The sequence below is a fragment of the Notamacropus eugenii genome, chromosome 1 (genome assembly GCF_028372415.1).
Source record: "Notamacropus eugenii isolate mMacEug1 chromosome 1, mMacEug1.pri_v2, whole genome shotgun sequence".
Taxonomy (NCBI): domain Eukaryota; kingdom Metazoa; phylum Chordata; class Mammalia; order Diprotodontia; family Macropodidae; genus Notamacropus; species Notamacropus eugenii.
The window spans coordinates 241463230-241491018 of NC_092872.1; the positions used below are offsets into that span (position 1 = coordinate 241463230).

General features: G+C 41.6%; 1 protein-coding gene across 4 annotated transcripts in view; it reads left to right on the forward strand.

Annotated features, from left to right (window-relative positions):
• Positions 1–527: 527 nt before the first annotated feature.
• The window catches only part of EDC3 (enhancer of mRNA decapping 3), a 63922-nt gene continuing 36660 nt past the window's right edge, over positions 528–27789 (forward strand). Inside the window, exons 1-3 of one of the 4 annotated variants that reach the window (XM_072628350.1) lie at positions 528–609; positions 8020–8201; positions 11557–11870. In XM_072628350.1, the coding sequence (XP_072484451.1) occupies positions 8038–8201; positions 11557–11870 (478 nt within the window). In that variant the 5' untranslated portion in view covers positions 528–609; positions 8020–8037. Of the gene's footprint in view, positions 614–1335; positions 4599–5916; positions 7798–8019; positions 8202–11556; positions 11871–27789 lie in introns of those variants that run through there. The other 3 variants (XM_072628349.1, XM_072628348.1, XM_072628347.1) reach the window with 3 other exon arrangements.

A 27789-nucleotide genomic window follows, 5' to 3' on the forward strand; every position in this document is an offset into this window, starting at 1 on the left:
GATTTGACTTTTCTTTTCCCTAAAAGGCAGAACTAGAAGCAGGGCGTAAAAGTTGCAAAGAGGTATATTAAGGCAAATGTAAAGAAAAATTTCATCACCACTAGGACTATACATTATGTAAACACATATATAAACATTAGAGCTGTCACAAAGTGGAATGGGGTGCGGGGAGGGGGCTCTGTAGGGAATAGAGTTCATCCCATCACTCCTCAAGCCCAGGCTGGATTTGAACTCAGGACTCTGTTAGGTCTCGCCCAGCTCTATCCTCTTCCTCCCCCACATAGACCATCACGCTCATCACCGTTTCCACTGCTCTGGAAGCACTTTAGAGTCTCTCGTTTGGTTCCCACAACCACGCTAGGAGGTTACTGCGCCCATTTGGTAGATGAAGAAACACGAAGCACGTAGAAGATGGGGTCAACCGACCGGGAAGGTTTTGGGATCCACGCCGCTCGTCTAGCCCCGCCCCCGGCCCCGCCCCCGTAGCCCTCCCCGCTCCCGGCGGCCGTTGTCCCGGTTGCCCCGGCGACGCGGCGGATGTGACGGCATGACGTCGGCGTGGGGACGCTCGGGCACTTCCGGCCGACGGCGGGCGGCGGCGGCGCTGGGGTCTGTAAGTGTGTGGGGCGGTGCGGAGGCAGCGGCCTCCTCGGCTCGCTCTCTCTCCCGCCCTCCCTTCTTCCCTGCCCCTCGGGCTCCCCCCGCCTGGGCCCCAGGCCCGGCCCAGTCCGGCGCGGTGGCCGGACCTCAGGTGCGGGCAGGCCGCGCGAGAGCGACCGACCGTACTGAACCAAGCCCGCCTCCCTCCTGCCCGCGGGCCTCGGGGGACGGGGGGAGGGGCGCAGCACCCGAGGCTTGGGCTGCGAGGGGGGCGTCTTGCTGCGAGACCTGGGCGGGTGGCTGCTCCTCTACGACCGTCGGTGTCCTTATCTCCCCAGCGAGGGGCTCGAGTTTCTCTCTGTGGCCCCTCCTTCCAGCCCTAGCCGCCCGTGGCCCCGTGGGCTGAGCAGGGGTGCTTGCGGGGGGGCCCGGAGGCTGGAATGGGAGCCAGAGATCCCCAAGGGCCCTGGGGTTCCCAACCCTGAACCACGCACTCCTTTCGGAAGGGATAGGTCCTTGCACCCATGCCGGGCGAGGACCGAGGAGGGGAGAAGTTACTCGTGAAATTCCTAACACCTGGGGCGGGGTGGGGAAGGGGCTGGGCCCGCTCCATGTGGACACCCCTCCCCCCCAAACAGTTTCCCTGCTCCCTTCCTGACGTGGTACTGATGAAGCATCTCCAAAGTTTTGCTCAGATCTGAGATTCTTGTTTGACTCCATAGTGGTTGGGTGTGTTATTCCATATTATCCTCTCACTCGTGAAATAGTTTATTCCTAAATTATGAAAGATATGATTCCAGCTTTCTTAGGAAATTTATTGTAGAATTAAAGGGATGACTAAACTGGACACTTTATTTGATCGTGGTGACTGATATTCACACCAGAGTTTGTATTTGACAGGGGCCAGTTAATTTTTCATTAGCTCTGCCTTATTCCACAGCGATGTACTGCACCACTAGCTGACTAGCTGTCTTTTATATGCACATTAATCAGAGCCTGTTGTCACTATTATGAAATTAAGTCATTCCTGTTTTATGAAGTGTGGCTTTAAGCATTGTTAGTTAGCTCCTTAATAGAGGTTTTCTCAGTTTGAAGTGAAAATGAGGTTTCATTTTTTGGGGGGGAGGGAGGAGCTGTAACTATGACCCTTTACATTTTGGGAGGACTGTGTGGCTTAAAGTAGGCAGGTCACTTAAACTCTCTGAAATCTTTGATCTGCAAAATTCAGGGAGTTGAACTACATGATTTCTACAGTCTTTTCCATTTCTAAAGCATCTGGGTCTATCAAAGGCAGATAGCAGCTCATTGTAATGAAGGATTTCCTAATAACCAGCTGTCCAGCAGTGGATTATGAGATAATTTTTACAGTTTGCGAATCCGTGAAACTGAAAGTAATGACATTCAGGATGTTATCTTTCTCTTCTTAGCTAGAGAAACAGATTTCCAGATGAGTGGAAAATACATGATTTTTCCAAAGAAGACCACTATGTGCTACATATTATATATACAGGAGCAAGTCTCTGTTTGGTCTCTATATAGTCCTTGGTAGTCCAAGATGGTGCAGCTAATTATGCTGCTGTTTGTGTAGACCTGAAGTGCCTAGTATGTTCGAGACAATAAAACAATCTCTCCCCTCAAGCTTATGTTCTATCTTCCAGCTTGTACACAGATAAGTGTAGAGGAAAATTGAGGAGGCAAAGAAATCCAGGGAGCAAAGGCATCATGGAAGGCTTCATGAGGAACTGGCGCATTAACTAAGTCTTGGAGAATGCCAAATTCTGAGGCAATGAATGCACAGAAGAGAGAAGGGATCAAGTGAAGGGAGCAACACTAGTTTGGCTAGAATGTAGAGTTCTTGAAAGGGTTTGTACAAAATAAAGCTGAGAAGGCTGGATGGGAGCAAGACTGTGGAGGGTATAAATGCCTGGCCAGAAGTTTGTGCTTTTGCCTATGGGCACTAGGAACCCCTAAGGTTTTTGAGCATGAAAGACACATGGTCAGATATTTGTCCTAGTTGTGATGAAGAAGCAGCAAATTTGTGACTTGTATATTTTTTCTGTGTGGACTACACAAGTATCATGGATCTCTACCCTCAGGTCCTGTCCTGCCTCCAGTTTGCAGGTTCTGTTATTGTTTATAACATAGCATCATTTCTGAAATTACTTAAGCTAAAAAGTAGGATTATGACTGTTGAGTACTTTGTAGTCTTTGAAGTTGTGTTTTAGATTGGAAAGGAATGTGACTACTTTAAAATAAACAAAGTATTCCATGTGCTTTGTTTTGTTTCATTAGTGGATACAGTACTGAAAGACTCAGGATATGATTTCTTCCCATGTCTAGTTTCTACTCAGATCCCTTCTGTCAGTATTGATTTTGTGTCTCTAGAACCTATCTATCCCAGGAGTACAGATTGCCCCTTGCAAGGTCTATGATAGACTGATGGCCTCCACTTGTTTACAAGGGGTGAATACAGCTACCATGTAGAGTGAAGTCCATATCCACTTAATAGTACTTTATACCAAGTAACAAGGCTCTGGTTTTTCTGTTTCCCACCTCCAGGTTTGCTCATCTTTTTTCCCTTCCTTGGAATTTGAGCCTCCTCCCAAGTTGGCTTAGTCTTTGAGCTGAAATCCAGCTACCTACTGTATCCCTTCAACCTTTTATGACTCCTGGCATTCACAGGGTTCTTTCCTCTTGATTCCTAGATCATGTATAGTTAATACCATTTATATGATACATGTCCTACAGCAAGTGCCCAGGGTGGTAGTGATTTGTGTGTGTCCTATCTCCTCAATGAGAGTGTTTAGATTGGGGTAGCATCAACAGTGGCTGAAATCGTACCTGGAGTATGATTTGGAAGTAGGGGCCAGACGGCCAGTTAGAAGGCATTTCTGTCACTGTGGAATGGAGCAGAGAGGGGCTCACTAAGCATTTGCTGAAACAAGGAAGGTAGTTGCATATTCTTTGTCCTCCCTGAGTTTACCTCAGGGTGCTCTTCCTGAACAGGCTGTTGTGATACATCACATCCTGTGGAGCCTGAGTGTTTTAACTAGGGTAGTGGGGGGAGGGGAGGGACATCGGCAGCGAGTTTCCAGACTGACACCTGAGGAGTGGTCAGTGCTGGTGGTCCTTGATAAATGCTTGATTACTGACTGATTGACCTATCGACCACAGAGACTGGTAGAGGGAGTGCTATCTAGTTATCAGGATCTAGGTTTAAACCCTGACATTTATTAAGTGACTAGAGTAATTTAGTCTCCATGGACCTCAGTTCTCTTCTGTAAAATGAGGGAGTTGGTCTAATTGTGGTTCATCCTATCCCCCCAAGTTCTGGGGACAGGAAACAAAAACAGCCCCTGCTGTCCCAGAATTCATGGTCTATGTATCCCTAGTGCTTACCATGGTGACTAGTACATGGTAGGTGCTTAATAAATGTTTGTTAACTTGACTGAAGCGGTAGAAACAAATAATATAGAAAAGGTAGGGGCAGTTAGGTGGTACAGTGAATAGAGCACTGGCCCTGGAGTCAGGAGGATCTGAGTTAAAATATGGTCTCTGATACTTACTAGCTGTGGGACCTTGGGCAAGTCACTTAACCCCAGTTGCCTTGCCTTCCCCCCTCCAGAAAAAAGGGGGGAGAATGCATTAACAGAGATCATAACGTGGACATTTGAAAGGATAATTTTTTAAAAAATTGCTCTAAAATCTGCCTAGGCTGGTCAGGTTTTAAGGTGGCTTTTTAAAAAAAATTGTTTATTTTTATTTCATTAAATACTTCTCAATTACATTTTAAAATATTTTTAACATTCATTTTTTTTAAATTTGAGTTCCAAATTCTCTCCCTCCTACTCCCCCAGGCAAATGATATCAGTTATACCTGTGAAGTCATGTAGCCGTGTTGCAAAAGAAAATAAAAAAAGCAAGAAAAAGAAAGTGAAAAAAGTAAACTTCAGTCTATACTCAGAGTCCTTCAGTTTTGTCTTTGGAGGTCAATAGAGGTGACTTTTTTTTTTTATTTTTTTATTTTTTAATGTTTAACAATCACTGCCATACAATTGAGATTTTATCCCCCCCCACCTACCCCCCACTACCCCCCTCCCTCCCCACGACTGCATACAATTCTGTATAGATTCTACATATACTTTCCTATTGAGTATATTTTCACTATAGTCATGCTATGTAGTCAGACTAAAATAAATGAAAGAAATCGTATAACAAATCAGAACATGATACACAAACACATACACATACACAAACATGATCTGCTACATTTTGTGAGTGACTTCCATATTTCTTTCTCTGAGTGTGAAAGGCATTTTGCCTTGAGAACCACCTTTGGGATTTTTTTTTTTTATAAGAAGTTTTTGCGTTATTACAAAATTCCAAGTCTACCAGAAAAAACTCTCACGCACTGTGGTCGTTGCTGTGCACAAAGTTCTCCTGGTTCTGCTCCTTTCACTCAGCATCAGGTCATATAAGTCCTTCCAGGCCTCCCTGAAGTCTTCTTGTTCATCATTTCTTATGGCACAATAGTACTCCATTACATTCATATACCATAATTTATTCAGCCATTCCCCAATTGATGGACATCCCCTTGACTTCCAGTTTTTGGCAACCACATAGAGTGCTGCTATAAATATTTTTGTACATGTGGAACCCTTTCCCATTTTTATGATCTCTTGGGGATATAGTCCTAGTAGCGATATTGCTGGGTCAAAGGGTATGCACATTTTTGTAGCCCTTTGGGCATAGTTCCAAATTGCTCTCCAGAATGGTTGGATGCGCTCGCAGCTCCACCAACAATGAATTAGTGTTCCAACTCTCCCACATCCTCTCCAGCATTTATCATTTTCTTGTTCTGTCATGTTTGCCAATCTTATAGGTGTGATGTGGTACCTCAGAGTTGTTTTGATTTGCATCTCTCTAATCAATAGTGATTTAGAGCATTTTTTCATATGATTATAGATATCTTTAATTTCTTCCTCTGAAAATTGCCTGTTCATATCCTTTGACCATTTATCAATTGGGGAAGAGGTGACTTTTTTTAAAGTGAAATTAGAGAATTAGGGATGAGAAAAAGAAGCTGAATAATAGGGTAGAGTAAGGTATTTGTCTTCATATTCGGAGAAAAATAGGGAGGGAGGAAAAGTCTTTTCCTTTACATGATGTAAGAATATTTCAGTATTAGAATTATTTACTATCACTCCATGTGAAAACAATTTTCATGGTGCAAATGAAAAAACATTTAACACTTTAAAAGGTTATAAAAAGATTTTTGTTTGAAAAAAAGAAATGAAAACCTTACATTTTTTTCCATTTTTAAATTTCCTGAATGTTCTTCCTCTTCATATTTGACTATACTAGAGTTCATTAAATTCTTGCTTCTTCTTTTATATTATTCCATGACTTTGCCTAAAATGTCAAACTTGGTAAGACAGTGGGGGTAGGTTGGGCGGGTATATGATAGACCAGAAGTAATAGGAAATCTTGGTTTTTCTACCTTAAAAGCAAAACTGAAAGACTGAATAGGGAGTGAGATGTCTGGCATGTATTCCTTCTACTTTCTACCAAAGTATCTCAGGCCATCACTATTATTTTGAGAACTCCTTTTGTAGCATTTTTGTGCCTGTGTAGGACTCACTATATACTCAGGGGACTGTATACTCCAGTGCATTGGCCTGGGAGAGTTGTTCTCTAATGGAAACTGGTCATTTTACCCCTCCAACAAGGGCTCTGTTTCCTCACCTTCAGATGAGAGGCTTGATTAGATTATTTTTAAGGTCCCTTTCAGCACAAAGAGTTATGTGGGGCCTTTTATTGTACGTCAGTTTCTCTTCCTTCCTTCTTTGCTCTTGGAACTTACCTAGTCAGAGAAGCTGCTGAAAAATACTGTTCTTTGCATCTTTGGAGTTCTCTCCTCTCAGAGTGAAAATCCCTTAGGCTCCTAAGCAAAGATTGAGCAATCCATCAGCATTTTTGTAAACATTCGAATTTTTGAAAGTTTTGTCCTATCATAGTCATTTCCTGATATGCTTTCATTTGTAGTAAAAAGTAGTTAAAATCAGCTGACAAAGCAATTCTCTTTGGCAGCATCTTCGACTTCTAGTTTCCCAACTGAAGGGAAGAAGGTGCTTTCATCATTTCTTCTCCAAAGCCAAGGTTGGACATTATAATCACTTAGTGCAAGTGACCAGAAGAAGCCAGGCTTTGGCTAGCAGCCTTTTCACTTGTTTTATGGTAGTTGTGTCACTGGAGGTTTTTAGAATTGTAAGATTTATTTTCTTGTCACTTTTCCTGTAATTTCTTTATGCAGACACCTCCAGAATAATGATTTAAACAGTGAGATTATCTTTCACCCCTTTCTGTTCTTTTGGAAAATGCCAGGCCAGCCCTAATCGAGTTTCTGACATTTTTTTATTATCCACTTAACAAACATTTGTTGAGTATCAAATATATTATTCTTATGTTTAATGTCTTATGTAAATATGTATAGAGATTGCATTAAACAGCAGTTTAAAAGCTTCCCACAGAAAAAGCCAAAATATTTTTGGACTTTGTGGAAAATTTATTATGTCCTGCCAAAGGATGTATTTATTCTCCAAGTTGAAAAACCATTTTTAGGAACTTGTAACTTTCCTTAAGAAAAAGGTGAGCTCAAGTTGATCGTTCTCATGGACTTGTAAAGGACAGGCATGCTTTTCTTTATGAATTATTTTTGAGAGTCTTGGTGACATATATTAAAATGTATAATTAGAATTGCTTGATTATGTATTGGTGCACATCTGATGAACTTGTTGTGAAATAATGAATTAAAATTTATTTTCTACCCTGTTGTTGATTTGATTTAAGATTATAGAGGAAGGTCCTTTTACTGTCTGGAAGGTACTTGAGTGATGATCTAGTCCAGTAGCATCAAACTAGATAGAAGTGGGGCCCCTACAGATCTCTGCAGCTTCACATGGACTTGTTTTTAAAATAGAATATTATCTCTGTTTTGTTGTATTTTTATTTATTTTGATAAATATTTTCCAGTTACATTGTAATCTGGTTTGAGCTTCACTTGTGAGTGTACTGCAGTATGAAGGCCATGTGTTTGACACCTCTGAGTTCACCCCCTTCATTTTACAGATGAGGAAACTGAGGCCTAAAAGGTTAACATTACTTGCCTGTGGTATTATATCAAGTTAATAACAGCAGGTGAGAACCAAGGATGACTCCTGATTTTTAAGTTCAGGGTTCTTTTAACTATTTGTATGTGTCACCTGAAAAAAAAGACAAAACCAGATGTTTTAATGATGACTTCTTATGTTCAGTTAGCTTCTTAAAGATATGCAGGGACTCATTAACAGTTAGCATTTGCCCCAGTGTTCAGCCTTCCAGAATATACTTGACCCATTGCTTTGACCCTCTCTGTTACAGTAATCCCATATCAGAAACATGGCTTCAGACTGGCTGGGCAGCATTGTATCCATCAACTGTGGGGACAGTCTGGGAGTCTATCAGGGAAGAGTATCAGCAGTGGACCAGGTCAGCCAGACTATCTCTTTGACCCGACCTTTCCACAATGGAGTGAAGTGTGTAGTGCCAGAAGTCACCTTTAGGTGAGTATCTTTACAAGTCCACTTTTTTGCCTCCCTTTCTTGGTCATATCTACTGTCATATTTACATACATCTTGATCATATCTACATATCGTATCTGCATGGCACTGTGCTAAGTTTTGGGGATACCAAGACACAAAAATATAGTGTAAATTTTAGAAGATCTCAGAGAAGGCACTAGGGTAAGGAGGTTGGGCTAGTGGGAAAACCTTCCGCAGAAAGTGAAATTTGAGCTGAATCTTGAAAGAAGCCAGGAAAGCCAGGAGGCTGAGGTGAAAAGGGAGAATACTCCAGGTAGAAGACAGTCTGTGAAAAGGCCTGGAGTATGGAGAAAAATGTCAGGTGTGAGAAGCAGCCAAGAGGCCAGTGTGGCATTTAGATGTTGTTGGGAAAGAGAAGGATTTAGTGGCTGCTGCGGAGAGTATGACAGGAGGCAGTGAGGTAAACTGAGCCTGAGCCATGAGACTTGAGTTTCAGTTAGTGTCCATTTATAGTGGACTTGATTGTGACTTAGAGCATGGTTCTTCTGAAGAGTAAAAGGGGAAAAGGTGGGTGATAATTGTTATTTAGGGCTGTGGATTGCTGGGGTGGCAACAACGAAAGATCAAGGAGTTGAGCAATTCTGGGGTTGTGGAAAGTGTGCTGTTGTGAGGATGCCAGAATGTCAGGACTATAGCTATAGGGAACTGAACCAGGGTTGAGGTCAGGGGACTGAGAGAGTGGGAAGGGACAGAGAAACTGGAAGAAAGAAGATAGAGTCCGGAGAGAAATCTTAGTTTCCAGTCTTGGCAGTTGAGTAGTCTCATATGATAATAAAGTCTAAGTGCAGTAGACGTGATGGGTAGCAGGAGTATGAGGAAGACGCCAGGCAGAGGAAGGGCTATCTCCAACAAGATGATGATGGAAGAGTGGGAAGAGGCATGCTGTGAGGCAGGGCTAGAGGCACCAAGGCCCAGAGGCCGTGGGCATGGACCAGTGAAGCCGAGCTGGGCTTACCGTGTGGGGCTCTGGAGGCAGCAGCAGGAAATGGTCAGAGCCACCTAGTGACACCTGAAGATGGCCCAGCACTTTACCAGTAAAAGTGTGTCATCTCACTTGATCCTCACAATAACTTTGCCCAGACTAGCAATGGCGCACGCTGCATTGGAATTCAGTTCTTCCTGACCTCAAGTCAAGCATTCTGCCCACTGTCCTGCTTCAGTACAGTGATATCTCAGGGCCTGGAAGAACCAACTCAGACACACACAAGTACTATATAAATGTGAGGTATTGTTATTAATAAAATATGTTTTCTGTTGCTTATTCCCATTTCTGTACCTGTACTTTTCTGAAAAAGTACCAAGAGGTGAACAGGTTATAAATGAGGGCTCACTGAGTGCAAGACATAGAGACGCCGAACAGTGGGCAGTTTTGGTTAGGCAAAGAAATAGTTAATCTGGAAAGTAGAACTCTTGTGGGTGAAGACCAGCCTCCTGTGTAGTAGAGGACAGAGTAGCTGGGAGAGTAAGTGATGGGATTTAAGTCCCTTGAGGGATTTTGAGATTAGAGACTAGGAGAGGTCATCTGCACAGATGCAGAAGTCCTTTAGTAAAAGCGCAGAACCTGGGGAGGAAAGGAAGATGGTGAGCCAGGTGAGGAAGGAGGGAGAGCAACTTGGGATGCAGTCACCACCAGCATCTCAATTGAGTGCACAGTTTTGATACTGTGGACTTCAAAGTAGGAGAAGCTTCTATGTAATGGTGGAATCATTTATATAAAGTTTGTTGTGATTTTTTTTTTATTTTTGGACCTTCTAAATTGGTCAGGAGTTCCTATTCACTCTATTGGCATCTGTCTTCTAGTAGATCTCTACACTAGATGTTGCCACCCCATGCACCTCTTGGCCCTTTGCTGGAGCATGGCTGGCACATGAGCTGTGGCCGTGGCCATTAGCACCCCTGGGTCTCTTTTCTTTCCTCTGATGAGTGTTATCAAGGTGGTTTGTTGTTGTTTTTCAATTTGGATTTATTAGAACTATCTTCAGGCAAAAGGATAGAACTGTTTATTGCGTAAGCATTTCAAATCCATGTATTTATCTTAACAAGAAAAGGAATTTGAAACAGAATACAGGAAAAAACATTTCAGAGCTCTGACATTCAATCATGTTACTGAGATCCTTTTTATAAATAAGGCAGTGTCCCTGTATACTAATTTTTTAAATAATTTGTATTTTTATGATAGATACCCTCATACACACACACATCCTCCCAAACTCAGTATACAGTTTTTATATTCACTTCAACCTATGGATACGGTATAGCTTTTTAAAAAATATACATTATACTCTTTGTACTTAGTAATTTGTATTAAGGTATGATCTATTAATTCATTAATAAACTTTCTTTTTATATAGTCATCCTTGAAACAAAATGGTTGTACTAGCTTTGGGAAAGTCAGAATTGTTTTCATCTCCAGTAGCATGACAAGCCTCACCCTTCATCAGCCTTTCTTGGTCTTTCTTGGGGTTTTAGTCTGTGTCTTTTCTCTGTATATATCCCTGGACATTAACAACTAGACTTTGTGTGACAGGAAAAATCCTTGTGTGTGGTTAGAGGTATGTGAGAACAATACAGTGAGTCTACAGATGATACCATTACAGAGCTACATCACAACCACTATGCTCCTCTTACTCCCAAGGTTTGTATGGACAGGAGTATTAGAAAATGGAACTCTGAAGGAAGAATGGGTACAGTCTGTAGGCCCCACATTTGGAAATGATTTCTTTCTTTGGTCATCATGCCTGCCTTTTCTTTTGGTCCAGTGCTGTCCCTCTTCAGAGACTTTCCAGTGTCCTGAATGGTCAGACTTCCAGTATGCCTTCTTCTCACCTGCCCTGAACTGCTAACTGCTTATTTTGCCCCTGTGCCATCAGTTTGTTCCCTCTAGCTCAGGACACCATCCTTTTGCTCTTCTGCTAGTAGAGACTGTCATGTGGAGGAAATGAAAAGCCAAAGGGCCTCTAAGCTAGCTCATGAGGTCCTCGGTGATCAGTCAGAGGCACACCTTGTCCTGCACTGAGCCTACTATGAGGTTGTGCATATAGCAGGTGCTCAGTAAGTATTTGTTAAATGGATTTGAGAATTTTTAATGTGGCCTATATCATTTTACTTGGGTTTATTTTTTCTATTCTAATTTTAAATTAACTGTAAATCAACGGATGAGCTCTCTTCTTCCAGAAGGGTACAACATTTCCGTAATTCTTTTGTTCCTGAGCCTCATTGAGTTAAATGGGTGCTTCTGATGGATAATAGCATTGCTTTTCATTGCTATCTCCCAGGATTTTGGTTTTGAGATTGGGGCTCATTTTGTCTATTTCAGGGCAGGTGACATTACAGAGTTGAAGATTCTGGAGATACCAGGTTCTGGGGACAGCCAGCAGTGTGGAGACCCACAACAGACAGAATTAGGCCTACCTGGTGTTGGCTGTCAGGTGGGAATTAATCAGAATGGCACAGGCAAACTGCTCAAGAAGTCCACATCCTCCAGTGCTCCCCAGAATATCCCCAAGAGAGCAGAGATGAAGACCCAGGACGTTGCCATTTCACCACAGCAGCCATGCTCAAAGAGCTATGTGGACAGGCACATGGAATCTTTGAATCAGTCCAGAAGCTTCCGTCGTCGACACAACTCTTGTAAGTATTTTCCTGTTGGCATTTTCCTTTTAACCTGATGACCCTGGGCCGTGAAAAGAAGACTTATCACAGCAGTAAAAAAAGGATGCTGGCAGAAAAGACTTCGCCCAACTCTGAAGGGTTCTTTGGCTTTGGCTTTCCTTCCAGTTTCCTCATTTCCAACTTTTTAAGGGAAGGGGAGTCAACTGTTATATAGACACCCCCCCAGCCCTGCTTCACCCCACTCTGCTCCCTCCTTGGTCACCCTCTAGTTTGACTCCTTTGTTTAATGGACGAGGAGGCCCTTGGGGCCCAATGTAGTATGGCACAGAGCTGACTGGAGCCCAAGGCTTCAGATGTATTCTGTTACATATTTCCTCTGTCCTTCCTGTATACTGGAGTCACACTCACCGTCTGACTTGTTTGGAAATTTAAGCTTTTTGTGCCTTTACATTGAGGACAAGTTGGAAATAAATGGTCACAGAGACTTGCCATGACTTTTTGGCTGTCAGTTGATGGAGCTGCAGGGATTACATTAGTACCAGCAGCTGCACTGGTGTAGTCTCCAGCTAGTACAGGGACAGGATGGAGATTGGGTGTAGAATATGATTTTATTCATGACTGAACTCCTGTGTGAAGAAAATATCTCCACCAGTGCAGGGCAGCACCTTCTCGGCGGCAGATAGTTCTAGGGATTGCCTGCAGCCTTAGGAAGTTGTGACTCACCCAGAGTCACACAGCTGGTTGGGATCAGAACAGAGAATGGAGTAGGAATGGGTATAATACTACAAGCATTACTAGATGAGGTGTGTGGTTCGGTGGGGAGGGTGCTTGACTTGGTCTTGGGAAGGCTGGGTTTGAATCTCTCCTCTGATATTCTCTGTGTGGCCTGGGGTAAGTTGCTTAATCTCTCTGAGACTTAGTTTCCTCGTCTGAAAAATGAAGATGATTATAGAACCTATGTCACAGAGCCATGAGGATCAAATGAAGTAATTTATGCAAAGCAGCTGTACAGTACTACTTAAAATGTTAGGCAATAGTAGGTGCTGGTCAAAGCCTATTCGCTGCATTGGCAGACTTCCAATTTTATTATAACCCTGAAAGAATAGCAATGAGTATCTTGGTAACAGCATATTTTAGGTGTTCAGTTTATTGTTGTTGAGTTGTTTCAGTCATGTCCAACTCAGTGACCCCATTTAGAGTTTCTTGGCAAAGACACTGGAGTGGTTTGCCATTTCCTTGTCCAGCTCATTTTACAGATAAGAAACTGAAGCAAACAGCAACCAGGGTCACATAGCTAGGAAGAGTCTGAGGCCAGATTTGAACTCAAGAAGAGAAGTCTTCCTGATTCCAAGCTGAGTGCCCTTTCCATCATGCCACCTAGCTGCTCTGTTATCTAGTTTGGCTAATGCATTTACAGATTGCTTTTCTTCTACTGGTTGTGAAAACATTTTAAAGATATCTTTTATTTCTCATGCCCATTCTTAAATTTTTCTCATAGAACAGGTAATTTTATTTTGGTCTTTGAATATAGATGTTTTGTACTCATGGACCATGATAGAGAATTTTCTACTTATTTTAAGTAATATTTACAATGTTATAAATGAGCCAAATTAAGGTATTCTCTGCTAAAAAGAATTTCATCCAAGTCAGGCTCCTACTGGACACTGTCATAATAAATAAATGGTCCCAGAGAATTGTTACAGTTTTTAATCTTGTAATTGATATACCTTTAGTGATTTGTTAAGATGTTCTGGAGAGACTTGAACTTAGATCCAGCCTCTCTGAAGCTAGCTTTATGACCATGGGCATACCATTTACTGCTTTGAGCAGCTTTGTATGAACATTCCTCATCCTTCCCTTCCAGGTTGTTACTGAAAGTGCCCTGTTAGCCTTAAAAGGCTGCTTGGTGCCAGCTGTTCTTAGAACCACCAGCAGTCAGCTGCATTGGGTCGATTGTACCTATAGCCTTATTGAGCCCTCTGGCCAAGGCTTGAAGTGAGGGCTCCATAGGTTGAGCTGACTTGGAGGGAGGTAGTACCCTTGACTGTTAATGTTGACCTCTTCAAGGCAGTTCACATTTGGTGTTCAGATTGAAATCAGTGCTGCTACTTTAGTCTTTTCATGGTTGTTTGTGTTGGTCGTGACAAATGTGAATTCATGATTTCCTTTGTGATCTCAGAAAAACCATCTGGGGCTTTCATTAGAAATGGAAAGTTTAATCATGGTTGTCATATGTTGTTACTGTTTAGTTGCTCAGTCATGTCTGACTGTTTATGACCCCATCTGGGATTTTCTTGGCAGAGATACTGGAGTGGTTTGCCATTTCCTTCTCCAGTAGATTAAGGCAAACAGAGGTTAAGTGATTTGCCTAGGGTCACACATGTAGCATGTGTCTGAGGCCAGATCTGAACGTGAGTTTTCCTGATTCCAGGCCCAGCACTCTATCTATCCCTGAGCTACCTGGTTGCCTCCACATGTTGTCATGTAGCTGTACTCCCTCCTAAATTTGATTTGCACAAACCTGAGTGTGACCAGTATTTGGAAGCAATACCTTAGTTCCTTTTGACTCCAGTCTCTGTGTGGGCTAGGATCCATAGCTTTAATAAAACTGGTGCATTTTCCTTCTGGCATTGTAACTGTTCTTTATTAGTAACCTCCAGCTGAAAGTTTGGGGAGATAACTAATTTCCTTCCCATTGAGTTTAGGTAATTGAAGAAGTTAGAAGAGATGCTTAAATTCTAACTCTAACAACTCTGAACTTTAAAGATTGGAAGTTCTGATTTTATCACTTAATATCTGTATAACGAAGGGCAAATCACTTCATTTATCAGACTCATTTATAATATATGTACATACACTTACACAAAATAATTCATATATAGCAAACATATATTATAACTTATTTATATCTTCCTTGGCTTGTTTTGAAACCCAAATTATCACCTTAATTTATTCAGATACAGACATTTATTTAGAGCCTGCTTTGTCCTACATAGCCTGCCCTATAGGCTTTGGTGGAAATTCACCAATAAAGAAGACAAGGCCTCTGCCCTCAGGAATGATAAGATGTGTGTGTCAGTATAAAGTAGTATCATAGAGTAGGGGCTCGAAGGGTCTTTAGTTGTCAGTATTTCAAAAAGTCAATGATTTCATTGGTATGGGCCTAGCTTGTGATTTTCTGAAGCCTGTGCCAGCCATGTTCAATTTCTGGCATGGCTTAGTTAGGTAGAAAGGCTCCAGGACATGTCTATCAGTAGATTGCTTGTCACCTGAGGACCAGCCTGTCTTAAGTTCAGAGAAGCACATGGCGCATCAGCAGATTAGCCACCAATGGATCTTTTTTTGTATTATTTTAATTATTTTGGCTAAAGCAACTCCTAAAACAGTATACAAAATTATAGACAGAATGGTTGTAATCTGGGTTGGTGGAGGGAATGAACACACTTCCCGCCAACCCTAATTAATGCACCAGTACAAAAAGAAATTCAAACTTATACAACTATTTTTAGATTTTACAAAGGCTTTCCCAGAAGTGACACTGCGATAGCTAGTGTAAGAATACTTGCTTGATACTCCTAACATATCCTCATTTTACAGAGAAGATAGTGAGTGTTCATATTCACATATCTGTTATAGCTAAGAATTTAAGGCAGGATCCTGACTCCTGAGACCAGTTCTCTATCCTCTGGCCTACTCAACTTTTCAAACATAAGTGTCCAAGAGTAGTTCCAAGGACTCTGAGATCAAATTTGTTGAATGCTGTCAGAGTACTGATTAATTTCTGACTTTTCAAGCTCTAACTACAAATATAGGCAGTGAGGTGGCTCAGTGGGTAGAGCGCTGGGCCTGGAATCAGAAAGACCTGAGTTCATATCTACCTCAGACACTCACTGGCAGTGTGACCGTGGGCAAATCACTGAACCTCTGTTTACCTCATTCCACCGGAGAAGGAAGTGGCAAACTGGTATCTTTGCTAAGAAAACCCCAGTTGGGCACAACTGAACAATAACAAATAGTTTGCTGCTTGTGGGAGCAGTGGAGTGTTGTGAATGTGAACTCCAGGGCTTGACCAGGTTACTGCTTCTACTGCTAGATTACCATTATGTGGAGCAGGCCCCTCCTGCTTTCTGTATTGGCTAAAGGTAATAACAGGAAAGGAGCATATGGTTCTACAAGGTCAGATGAGGGAGAGATTATGAAAGTCGGTTGAACTAGTGCTGTAGATCTGTGGTTTCAAACTCAAATAGAAACAGAGGCCACCCTACTGTCTACGAGAATCCATGAAGGCTGCATATTAACTTAGAAAACCATACAGATTTATAGATTTCTTTTTTAAAGTTAACTGATTTATTTTGCCAGATATTTCCCAATTGCATTTTAATCTGGTTTGGGCCACACTCCTTAGTGTTGTGGGCTGCATGTTTGACACCTTGCTCTAGAGGATGACAGTTATGATTGGGGCAGAGTTTGTGATAGTAAAATGTTCATCTTTTCAGGGACCTCTATTTCCTTTCTACCAACTGTGAATGTAGTTGTTGATGGAAAATATTTGGGGCCTAATGGATTGGTTGGTAAGTTAGCACCTGACCTGTGCTACTGTAGTGCCTCTCTGTTTAATGACCCCATGAGAAAGATGTTGCTGTGTTGGGATTGACAAGGATGTTAATTACTCTAGCATTCTTTAGCATCTTAAAGGTGTTCCAGAAGGTTATTGTCTTCTTTTTTCATAGTGATATATGTTGTTGCTTTCATGTTGTATGTATATATGTATTTCTATGTATATGTAGCTAAACCTGTATTATGTGTGTATATGTTATATACCCGTTTATTTTATGTATCAGTACCTATTTTATATATAAATTTATATATGTTGATGGATAGATTTAAAACTTTCCATGGCCCTGCTCATCAGTAGGTTAGTCTAGTGTCTAGGAGGAACTAGACAGGGAACAGTTGAGGTGAGTTAACTTCATTGATAGTGATGCTGCATAGAAGCATAGGAATTTAGATTTAGAATAGTCCTTGGAGATCACTTTTTTTCCAACCCCTTTATTTTGCAGATAGGAATCTCAGCCTCAGGGAAATGAGGTGAGTTGCCCATTAGTAACTGAACCAGGACTTCCTCGTCAAGTGTTGTTTCCCTTTGGCTTCACATACACAATTCTGGGTCTCTTTGCTAGAGTACTGAAGTGATGGAACTAAAGGTACTAAGAGCCCAGGTATTGAACCAATCTCACCCAGTAGTTCTTATGTTACTGAATACAATTACCTAGGGGATTTAATTGAATACAGATTTAAGGGGGTGATATATAAGGCCCTTTTATCTATAGAGTCTGAAAAAAGGAAGCCTGGTCTCAGACTGTCTTATGGACAGGAATCTAGGGTTAGATGATCACAGAGGCTTGGCATTGCCCATATTTGCCTTTGTTTTTCATTCCCTTTCCTTCCAGTTTATAAGTATGGATAGAGTTAAGGAAAAAGTTTTATACCCGCATGAATTGAAGAGATACTATTTATCTTCCTATTTCAGTGTGATTTGACTTCCTGTGTTACAGTGGGAACTCATGTGATCTCATTGCCTTGGATACTGGAACAAATGGGTGGCGTCTTTAGCCTGGGGCTGTAGTTGATTTTTGTAAAGGTTCTCTGATCTTATGATACCTCACTTGGATTTGCTTCAGGTTAAACAAAGCAGGAATCTCAGCAGCAGGGATCAAAGAAACTGGTTGATTATAGGAGCTGAGAGTGAGGGAGCCTAGTGAGGAATATCCCAGATGGTAGCAGGTGTTTTCTTATGAAAACCATCAAGGCTGGGTTAAAACAATGGCTGCTTGACCTTCAGATACCATTTAGCGTGCTAAGTGTAGAACAAAGTTCCCCTTTACAATCCTAGTATGACAGAAATCAATAAACAGTTACCAACAAGAGTTACATAACAATGGGTTACATATACCCCTGGCAGAGGGGCCATTGGTGCCAGTAGTTGGCAAGGAGTGGACATAGGAAGGCTTGTCCTCCATAACTTTACACGTGCCTAACTCCTCTAATTGAAAGGTTCTCTGGAAAGAATTGTGTACCTTTTCCAAGGGAGGTACTTTTTTATCCTATGGCACCCAGCCAAACTGGTGCAGAGCCAGACATCATTCTGCTTAATTAGTTAAATACAGGGACGTCAGCCGAGTTAAAACTGTCCAGAGTTTTGTTAAGTTGCAAGGCATGAAGAATGAGATGAAAATATTTGCCACCATCTTTTTTATTCCACTGATCCTTCTCTTAGTGATCTCTGACAACTCACCTCTTTCTACCCCTCTAATATCACCTCTTGTTTTGGTAACAATTCCTCAGATATCTGTCTTCCCTAAGAGAGTATAGAGCAGGGGTGGGAAACTTGAGGCCTCAAGGCCACATGTGGCCCTGTAGGTCCTCAAGTGCAGCCCTTTGACTGAATCCAAACTTTACAGAACAAATCTCTTTCATAAAAGATAAAAAGATAAAAGTTCAGTCTTCTGTGAAACTTGGACTCAGTCAAAAAGCTGCGTCCGAGGACCTAGAAGGCCACATGAGGTCTCAAGGCCGAAGGTTCCCCATTCCTGGTATAGAACCTGTCTTCTGAAGGAGATTGGGATGGCAGAGGACCTAGAAGGACATAACTCCATACTTGGGTGACCACAACATAAGCAAGTTTTGCTTGCTGATCCCTAAACCAAAACTGCTTCTTGCCTGGATATCTTTGGGGCCCATCAAAGGGCTCTCTTTCAAACCCCAGGTTTTTAATGTTATTATTTTTTTAAACCATTGCTGGGACAAAGACTTAGCTCTGGGAGGAAAGCTTTCCAGCTATGGTGACTTTGCTTTGCCAGTGCTATTTTCTGTCCTACGTGGAATTGTTTTCAGAGCTGCTCTGTCCCGTAATGCTGTGTGGTGAGGCAGGACACCTTATTACCCAGGGTTTGTTTTTCTGAACCAATTAGCCAGCTTTCGGTTTGAAGAAATAACTAATATTTGCTTATGTGAAAAAGAATAATATTTGTTGATTATAGACTAGACTTTTGGTTCCAGTGAGATCAGGATTTCCAGCTTATCACTTAAATTTCCTCATAGTTTTGGGGTGCACCACTTGTCTGCAGAGAATTTAGGTTGTTATTCATTTTTATCTCATCATGTATTTGATTTGCTTCCAGTTGTTCATGATCTTCAACCTTTTCTCTCTATCATCTCCTTAGGAGAGTGATTGCTTATTCTCATGGTCTCATAGTTTCCATTTTCATTTATATGGTGGCAACATCCTGAATTACCTTTTCACTTATGTCCCTCTATTTCAGTTCAGTTCAATTTAATATTTATTAAACCCTTTCTTCGTACCAGGCACTGCGCTAATCACTTAATCGCCTCTTTTCATTCATTTCCATTATTTTCTCAAGATGTTCTTGTTTCTAGCTCATGCTTAATGTGGCCAAACTCATCACTTCTCAGGCCTTTACTCTACACCATCTCTTTGGTTAGCGTTGATAGCTCTTCTCTCCCATGTCATTTTGTAAGCCCAATTTTTGACTTCTCCCACCGAGGGACTGAAGTTTCTTTTACAGCTTCTTTAGGCTTTATCCTTTCCTTTCTTTCCCACACCTGTTTTTATTCGTTCATTCCACAAATGTTTATTGAATGTCTGTAATATGGAAGGTGCTGTGATTAGCTCTAAAGGTGTGCTTGTGCATGTACAGGTCCTTACTCAGCTCACGGTCCAGTAGGGATGATAAAACATATACATGAATAACCATAGTATGAATAGTGTATTAGTGTCAGATGAGTGGTATAAATGGTGGGAGCCTTCTTTGCTTTCCTCTTCATAGTTAGGTGGAAACCTTCATTTCTAGCACTGTCTAGGATCACTAGTGCTGTTCACAGGGTTGTTGCAAGGATCAAATGAGATTATGTTTGTAAAGCATTTATTACAGTGACTGGCACATAGTAGGCAATTAATAAACACTTGTTTCCTTCCTCTAATCAGAGGGAAGAATTAGGAGTGCATAATTTCAGGAGAAGCCATTTGATTTCATAAACCTTTATTAAGCATTGCCTATGTATTATTCTAGGAACTAGGGGGTATATGGAATTTAAATGAGACAAGGTTCCTGGAGAACCCAAATCAATTTAAAGAACTGTGAGCAGTTTTATTAAATAGATTTATAGGCAGTTTGTTGCCTGTTGCTTATGATGGAGTTGAATATAGAATGAAGGCTGGTGGGAGTGGGAATGGTAGGATCAATGCAGGCACATAAGTGTATTTATTGTTGTGGGTGAAATAGCCCTTTGGATTCAGTGCACAGTATACCTGGCTGGGATTAAAGGAGTCTCTGAAATCATCATAGTCTGCAGAGTCTAAAGCAAGTCAAAAAACCTAGGCTTAGAACCAAGAAACGATAAAAATGGAATATTTGGCTTGTGATACAGAGAGTATATTTCTTTAGGTTTCTGGTAGTCATCACATGCTCAGTTCTTAGGATGCCTATAGACAATATTTTTAAAGCTGTTTTAAGACTGTGGTGTTTTTAAAAAGAAAAACAAGAATCTACCCTTATAATATAAATAATTTAAATATTAAATAAAAATTAAATAGCATAAATAGAAATGCCTACAAATAGTTGAGGAGGCTGAGGCCAAGAGAGGAGAATGACTTAGGCAGAACTTTGGGCAGAACTGGTATTAGAGTAGGGCTTCCCTGACCTCAGTCTTTCCTGACTCTCCCTGTGCTGCTGGTTTGGTTCATTGTACAGTGTTTGAACTAGTCTCAGCCATTTATGGTTGTAGATGACAATAATATAACTTGTGAAATGTTTAATTTGTTTTCTTGAGCTTATTCAACCATTGTTACCATTATGTAACTGCCCCTAAACTTTTTCAGGGTAACTGGGGTTTAAAAACAAAACAATGCACACATTGCTGATTCCTTTTGTGGCGAGTGCATTCTTTGGGGATGAGCCAGACCAGTATGAAACCCTCACTGAATGAGTAAACTGAAGTGTGGCCCAGTCTTCGAGTTTTCCTCTCTTGTGTCTTCTTCCCTTCTCTACTGGGGCCTAGCCCAGGATGCCAGGAATTCACCCTTGTCTGCTGCTGGGTGGTTATTGGTTCAGCTGTAGAAGCCTAGATTGAGTTTGTGTTGGCTGAGAGCTTAGGGCCATGGCACTCCTCGCTATCCACTTGAGGTAGGCTGGCTGGCGATGCTCTGACCTACAGAGCTGATGATACGTGGGCTTTGGACTGTCCCGTTCCTTCTGTAGCTGTTTTGCTAAGCACTTGCCAGGGTGAATCCTATGCTTCATTTGACGGATATAATTATGACTTATCCCAGGCTGTCAGGAAGTTAGATCTGCTGCTTCCCCTTCAGCTCTGGATCTGCCTTGGCATGGCCCACTTCTCAGCAGTCTTACTTCCCTGGCTCTTCAGCCTTCTCTTCCACCTCTGCTTATCTTCTTAGCATTAGACCATGCACCCTTTATCAGGGCTTGCCACAAGTGGACTTGACTCTTAGCAAAGTTCAGCAGTCTCTGCTTTGTTTCTTTTCTCAAGCTTATTCTTTCTAGGAGCATAAACTGAATCTCTGCCTTCGTTTCCTGTACCATTTTCTGCAGGAGGCAGATGTCTAAGTATATGTTGTTAATTTATTCATTTTTTTCATACTTCTTGATTTACAAATTCTTTTACTTACATGTTTAATTTGCTCTTTCCTACAGCCCTAAGGTAGGTAGGCAGACATGATTATCTCTTTTTAAAATACTGATGGATTTTTGCCTTTGGCTGCTTGAGGGAAGGGTGAAATGACTCATTGGGGCTTTCTGGCCTTCTCATTCTCTTAGAAATTCCCTCCTCCTTCTATTGTTGCTTGAATGATGGGTAAGCAAGTTCACAGCCTTTTGCAGCTTAAAGGAGCACTAATAATTGCCTGAGACTGTGCTCTTGTGCCTGTTCCATGCGGCAGTAATTGTGGGATGTTGTATCAGCTCTCACCATGCTGAGAGAGACACTACCAATTCAGGAATTGTAAGCAGGTTATGCAGTGAACAACTTGGGAACAACCCTTGGTCCAGAGGGTTTTCAAATTTTTCTAAATTTTCAGATTTTTCTAAAACCTATTTATCCAGCAGCTTGGATCACATTGAGGAATTTCAGAATGAGTGACTTTATCCTTTCTCATCACTGTGAGGTAAGTCAAACAGGGACTGATTTCAGGCAGTTATATTTGTGAGGTAGAAAGTTTCTAGTACTAGTGAGAAGCTGTAGGAACACCCCCACCCCTGTAGTGTGTCCAAACCCTTTTATCTTTGTAACAGATTGGGTGCTTTGGGAGGTTTGTTTTTTGGTTCCCAGGGCTTACCAGAAATAAACTTTTAACACCATTGTTGTTCTTCAGTTGTTTCAGTTGTGTCCAATTGTTTGTGACCCCATTTGGGATACTGGAGTGATCTGCTATTTCCTTCTCCACCTCATTTTACAGATGAGGAAACTGTGGCAAACAGGATCAAGGACTTACAGCTATTAAGTGCCTGAGGCCAGAGTTGAACTCAGGAAGACTTATCTTTATGACTCCAGGCTGGTGCTACTTAGCTGCCCTAGTTTAACATCATTGGTATGATTTCAAAATCAGTGATGATTTAGTAAGCTATCTCAACTTGTCTGAGAAATGTGTTGGATAATTTAGGGTAATGTACAATGCAATTTGCTTATTACGTAAGTGTAAATCAAGACTGACTGGTGAAAAAGACTCAGGTTTATATAGCACTTGAACCAGAGATCAACCTCAAACTACATATCCCATAGTCCCAAAAGTCAGCATATCCCAAACTGAACTTTTATCTTCCCTCCCACTCCCTTCTCCTCTTCCTGTCAAGAGTACCACCACCCTCCAGGTCTCCCAGGATTACAACCTAGGTGATATCTGCTACTCTTAACTCTCATCTCTTCCCCTTTGCTCCCCCACTCCACCATGTTACCATAGCCAATGCCTTGTCAGATTCTGTTTGATCTACATAGCTTCACAGCGTCTGTGTACACTCCTTCTTTGCTCTGACAGTGACAACCCCTGGAATAGGCCCACTTCTCTTCATGCTGTAGCAGATGCTAGGCAGTCTGCCTGCCTCAGCTGCCTTCTTTGTTCCAATCAGTCTTCTAGCTGGCTGTCAGATCATCCTTCCTAAAGGGAAAATCTGCCCCTATGACCTCCCACATTCATTCAGCTCCAGTGGCTCTACAGTTTGGCTTTTAAAGCCCTTCATAACCTGACCCTTCCAGCCTTCTTATACCTGTTCCCCTTGCCGCACCCTGCAATCCAATACACTGACCTTGCTGTTCCTCACACAGGACACACAGGCATTTGCACCAGCTTGTCTGCCAAGCCTGGAATTCTCCTTCTCCTTTTCTCTGCCTTGTGGCTTCCCTGTCTTCCTTCAAGGCCCAGCCAAGATCCTACCTTCTATAAGAAGCCTTTCCTATTTCTCCTAATGCATGTAATACATTTCTCTTTGTTGATTATCTTCAGTTTATTCTATTTATATCTTGTTTTCATGTTGTCATCTCCAGACTGAGCTCCTGGAGAGCAGGGACTGTTTTAGCATAGTGTTTAGCATATAGTGGTGCTTAATCAGTGCTTGTTGATTTGACTTGCTATAGGATGAATAAGATGTAGATTTTACTATTTTACCTTGTGACACCATTGAACCTTTGTCCAGACAGTGCTTTACTTGCTTGTAGTAGAAGTTAATGTCAATGTATTTTTACCTCTTAAAGATCTCTTTCTCCCCAGTTTTGTTGCTGTAGGGAACTAGTGAGGAAATTCCCTCTTCCAGTGCAGCTTATCCCAGAGAGTTCCCTGAAGCTCTGAGAAACTGAATGGCAGAAGCAGGAGTGAACCCTGTGTCTTTCCAACTCCTAGTCATCTCTCTATCCATTATAACACTTATGTCTCTGCTAGAGTAAAAAATAATCACAGCTCATATAGGTGGCACTATAAGTTTCAGAGAGACTCTTACAATGGAAAGGGATCCCACAGTCATCTAACCTGACTTCCCACCTGGTACAGGTGCCTCACCCTGATGATACCCTGGCAAATCATCATCCATACCATAGGACCTCTTTATTTCATAAGGTTAATGTTTCCATTGGGTTTTTTTACTTGAAATGAAATTGTTATTATTAGGATAGATGTTTATTAATAAATTACAGTAGAAACAAACCATGTGTTGCAATACAAGGAAATTTAAATTTTCTTTTTTTAATTAATTTTATTTATTTTTAATGTTCCACAATCACTACCATACAACTTAGATTATTATTTTTCCCTCCCTCCCCTTCATGTTCCCCCTCCCTCCCTGAGACGGCACACAACTTCATATAAGTTCCACATAAACATTCCTACTAAATATACTTTCACCATAGTCATGCTGTGTAAAAGAATTAAACTGAATGGGAGAAATCATACAACAAACCAAAATGTAATACACACACAAAAAAATGATCTGCTACATTCCGCGATTGAATTCCACAGTTCCCCCTTTGGATGTGGAAGGCATTCCATCCCAGAAGACTATTGGGAACCTTTTTTAAGTCCTTGCATTACTACAAAGTTCCAAGTCTACCAGAAAAAACTCTCACACACTGTGGTTGTTGCTGTGCACAAAGTTCTCCTGGCTCTGCTCCCCTCCTCAGCATCTGACCATATAAGTCTTTCCAGGCCTCCCCTAAGTCTTCCTGTTCATCATTTCCTTTAGTGCAGCAGTATTCCATTACATTCATACACCACAATTCATTCAACCATTACCCAATTGATGGGCATCCCCTTGATTTCCAGTTTTTGGCCACCACAAAGAGTGCTGCTATAAATATTTTTGTACATGTGGAACCCTTTCCCATTTTTATGATCTCTTGGGGATACAGTCCTAGAAGCGATATTGCTGGGTCAAAGGGTATGCACATTTTTGTAGCCCTTTGGGCATAGTTCCAAATTGCTCTCCAGAATGGTTGGATCAGCTCTACGTTTCCATTGTTGATGGAAGTGCCTTCTTATGGTAAACCAAACTCAGACTCTGTTGTTTCTAGTTATTGTTCTTATTTGTTTTGGGGAGGGATGGGAAGAGTTTGTTATTACATAGAATAAATCTAATCTCTTTTCCACATAGCAGCTTTTCAAGTAATTGTCCCCTTAGGTCTTCTCTTCTGATCAAACATTCCCAGTTTCTTCAACTATTCCAAATAAAATAGATGTTGGTCCCCCTTCAGCAGCCTTAGCCACTCTTCCTCTGAACCTATTATTTTGACAAAACCCTTTTTCATTTATGGAGCACATGACTGGTTCTGAGCCTGTGGAGTGATAAGCACTGTACAGTGAAATTAGTATTACCTTGCTGTTTCTAGATGCTATATTTCTTTGAATTCAACCCCAGATTACTACCACACATCCTTCAGGACATGCTGACCAGATCTAGCTATTCCTTGGGTTAGGAAATGCCTTACTGACGAATTTTTTTCTGGCATTGTTAGCTTGTCACCAGTTTTATATTGTTATTTATGATAGACTCTAAATGTAGGCAGTCTCTAGCTTACTAACAATGGAGTTCTAAAAGATTCTCTATAAATTGATGAATGTAGTTTCCCATAGAAACTGTTACAAATAGAACTTAGTAGTTCAGACCGTGTACCAAAGCCCATTTAACCCATTGTGTGCCAGAAAAATGGTACTAACTATTCTATTTAACAAAATACAATAGTCACATTTATACTACATTTGCTGTGGAAAATGCTTTTTCAGTTATATCCAGGAAATCCCGAAGCACTGGTCTTTTCTCTTCTTCCTCCCCTACATTTGCAGTAGTGGGACGGGATGTGAGTCTTCTGGGTGCTAGGAAGGACTTTTGGTAAAAAGAAGTGGACATTAAGTTCTTAATAGTTAGAGTCGGAGCAGTCTCAGAGATCATCTTGTCCAAGAAACTGAGACCCAGAGAGAAGAGACTTGTCCAGAGTCACTGGGGTGGTAAATAGCCAGGCCAGGACCTCTGACTCCAAGTGAGGCACATGTACCTGCCTTGCTGAGAGTTTACACTGCTCTGTCAGTCATTTGTGAAGTGTGTGAATTCAGGAGCAGGTGGCTTGCGGCTCCATTTGTACCATTTGTTGGAATGTTGAATGTTAGTTGGGAACATTGTACTTGATTGTATTTTTCAGTTTTTGATGCAGCTCAAAAAATATAGGCGATGATTAGAATAATTTTTAAACCATTGTATTTGTGACCACCATCTATGTATATGGTAAGGCATATTATGCATTAAACCTATAGTTAGCAGTTATCCGTTCCAACTTTCTTATTTATAAATGAGGAAAGTGAGGAAATCTTAGGTGAATTTCCCAGGGTCAAACAGGTAGTAAATAGCAAAGGTGAGATCTGAACTGAGATCCTCTAGTTCCAACTCCAGCAACCTTTGTAGTATCCTACATAGCCTCTGAGTGAATTTCCAAAGTACAGATATCATAGTTATAGTGTAAATATTTGGAATCCTTCCATTGGAAGTATAAAGAGCAAAACACTTAAATTCTCAAGGAGCTGAAAAACATAATTAGTCATCCAGCAGGAAGCTGCCATCTTGACAGCCAGAAGTCTTGAAATTCATCTTTGATTTAGAGTCAGGAAACTGCCACTAAATCTGTTGAAGTTTAAGCATCTGGCATTTAATACTAGGCTTATTGGAGATCTGGGTCATGCAGACTCATCAGGATTGTACAATTTGTTGTCCCTTAGTTTGTTTTCCTCTTAGTTCAGATCTTCCCCTCCCTATCTGAAGAACTTGGAAAGGAAGAGTCTGTTGAACTCAGTGACCCATAAGAACCCTTCCAGTTCTTGGATCACCTGTTGGAGGAGAGCTCCTCCCTGGTCCCTTTTTAATGAGCTTCAGTGCTTCTGTGTTGCCATAGCTAGATGGTAAAACATAAGAAGGAAAACAAAACAGAGAAAGGAAACTCAGAGCAGAATGTCTAGCCCAGATAGGTCACAGGACAATCAGGGTGAGTTAGAGACTCAGTTTTAAGTACCTTGGACTGGTGGTTCCCTCCTGTTCTTATTGAGATCAGAACTAAGGGACTCAGCTTAACCGCTGACTCTTCTTTATGATAGAAAGGCAGTCGTCCTGTGAAAGTGATCTTTGTTTCTGCTGAAGAGAGATCATCTAGACACAGTCACCATTATCCCTTCAGATGCCTCCAAGTAGGCCTTGAGCCTTTCCACCTTGCTCCACCACCTCACAGACCTAGGTCAGGCTTCTCCTCTCTCCCTGAGATGACCATGAGAGCCTGGTCTCCCTGCATCCAGTCTCTCCCCCTCCAGGCCTCCTTCCACAAAGCTACCAAACTGATATTCTGAAAGCACAAGCATGAGCAGGTCAGCTCCCAGCTCAAGAAGTTTCTGTAGCTGTCTCTTACCTCTAGGATAAAACGCAAACTCCTCTGTTTGGCACTTAAAACCCTTCACAATTTGATTCTAGCCTGTCTTTCCAGGCTTATTTATTCAATACACTCCATTATTCTTCACTCCAGCCAAATTGACCCACTTGCTGTTTCCTGTTCTCTATGTTCCATCTCCCATCTCCAGTCCTTTGCGTGCCCAGACTGATCCCTATGCTTGGAATACACTCACTTCCTCACCTCAGCCTCATAAAATGCTTGAATTCCTTCAAGGCTCAACTCTGAGTGCCTCCTACAAGAAGCCAAGCCAAGTTCTCCCCATTGCCCGCCAGTCCGCTGCTACTAGGGCCCCCTGGGAATGATTTGTATGTACTTTGCATATATTTTGTACATAATTTCCTTTATCTCCATACTTGGAGTTTTCCCCTTATTAGAACATTGGCTTCTTGAGGGCAAGAGTTATATTTTGTCTTTGTATTCCCAGTGCCTTAGTCAG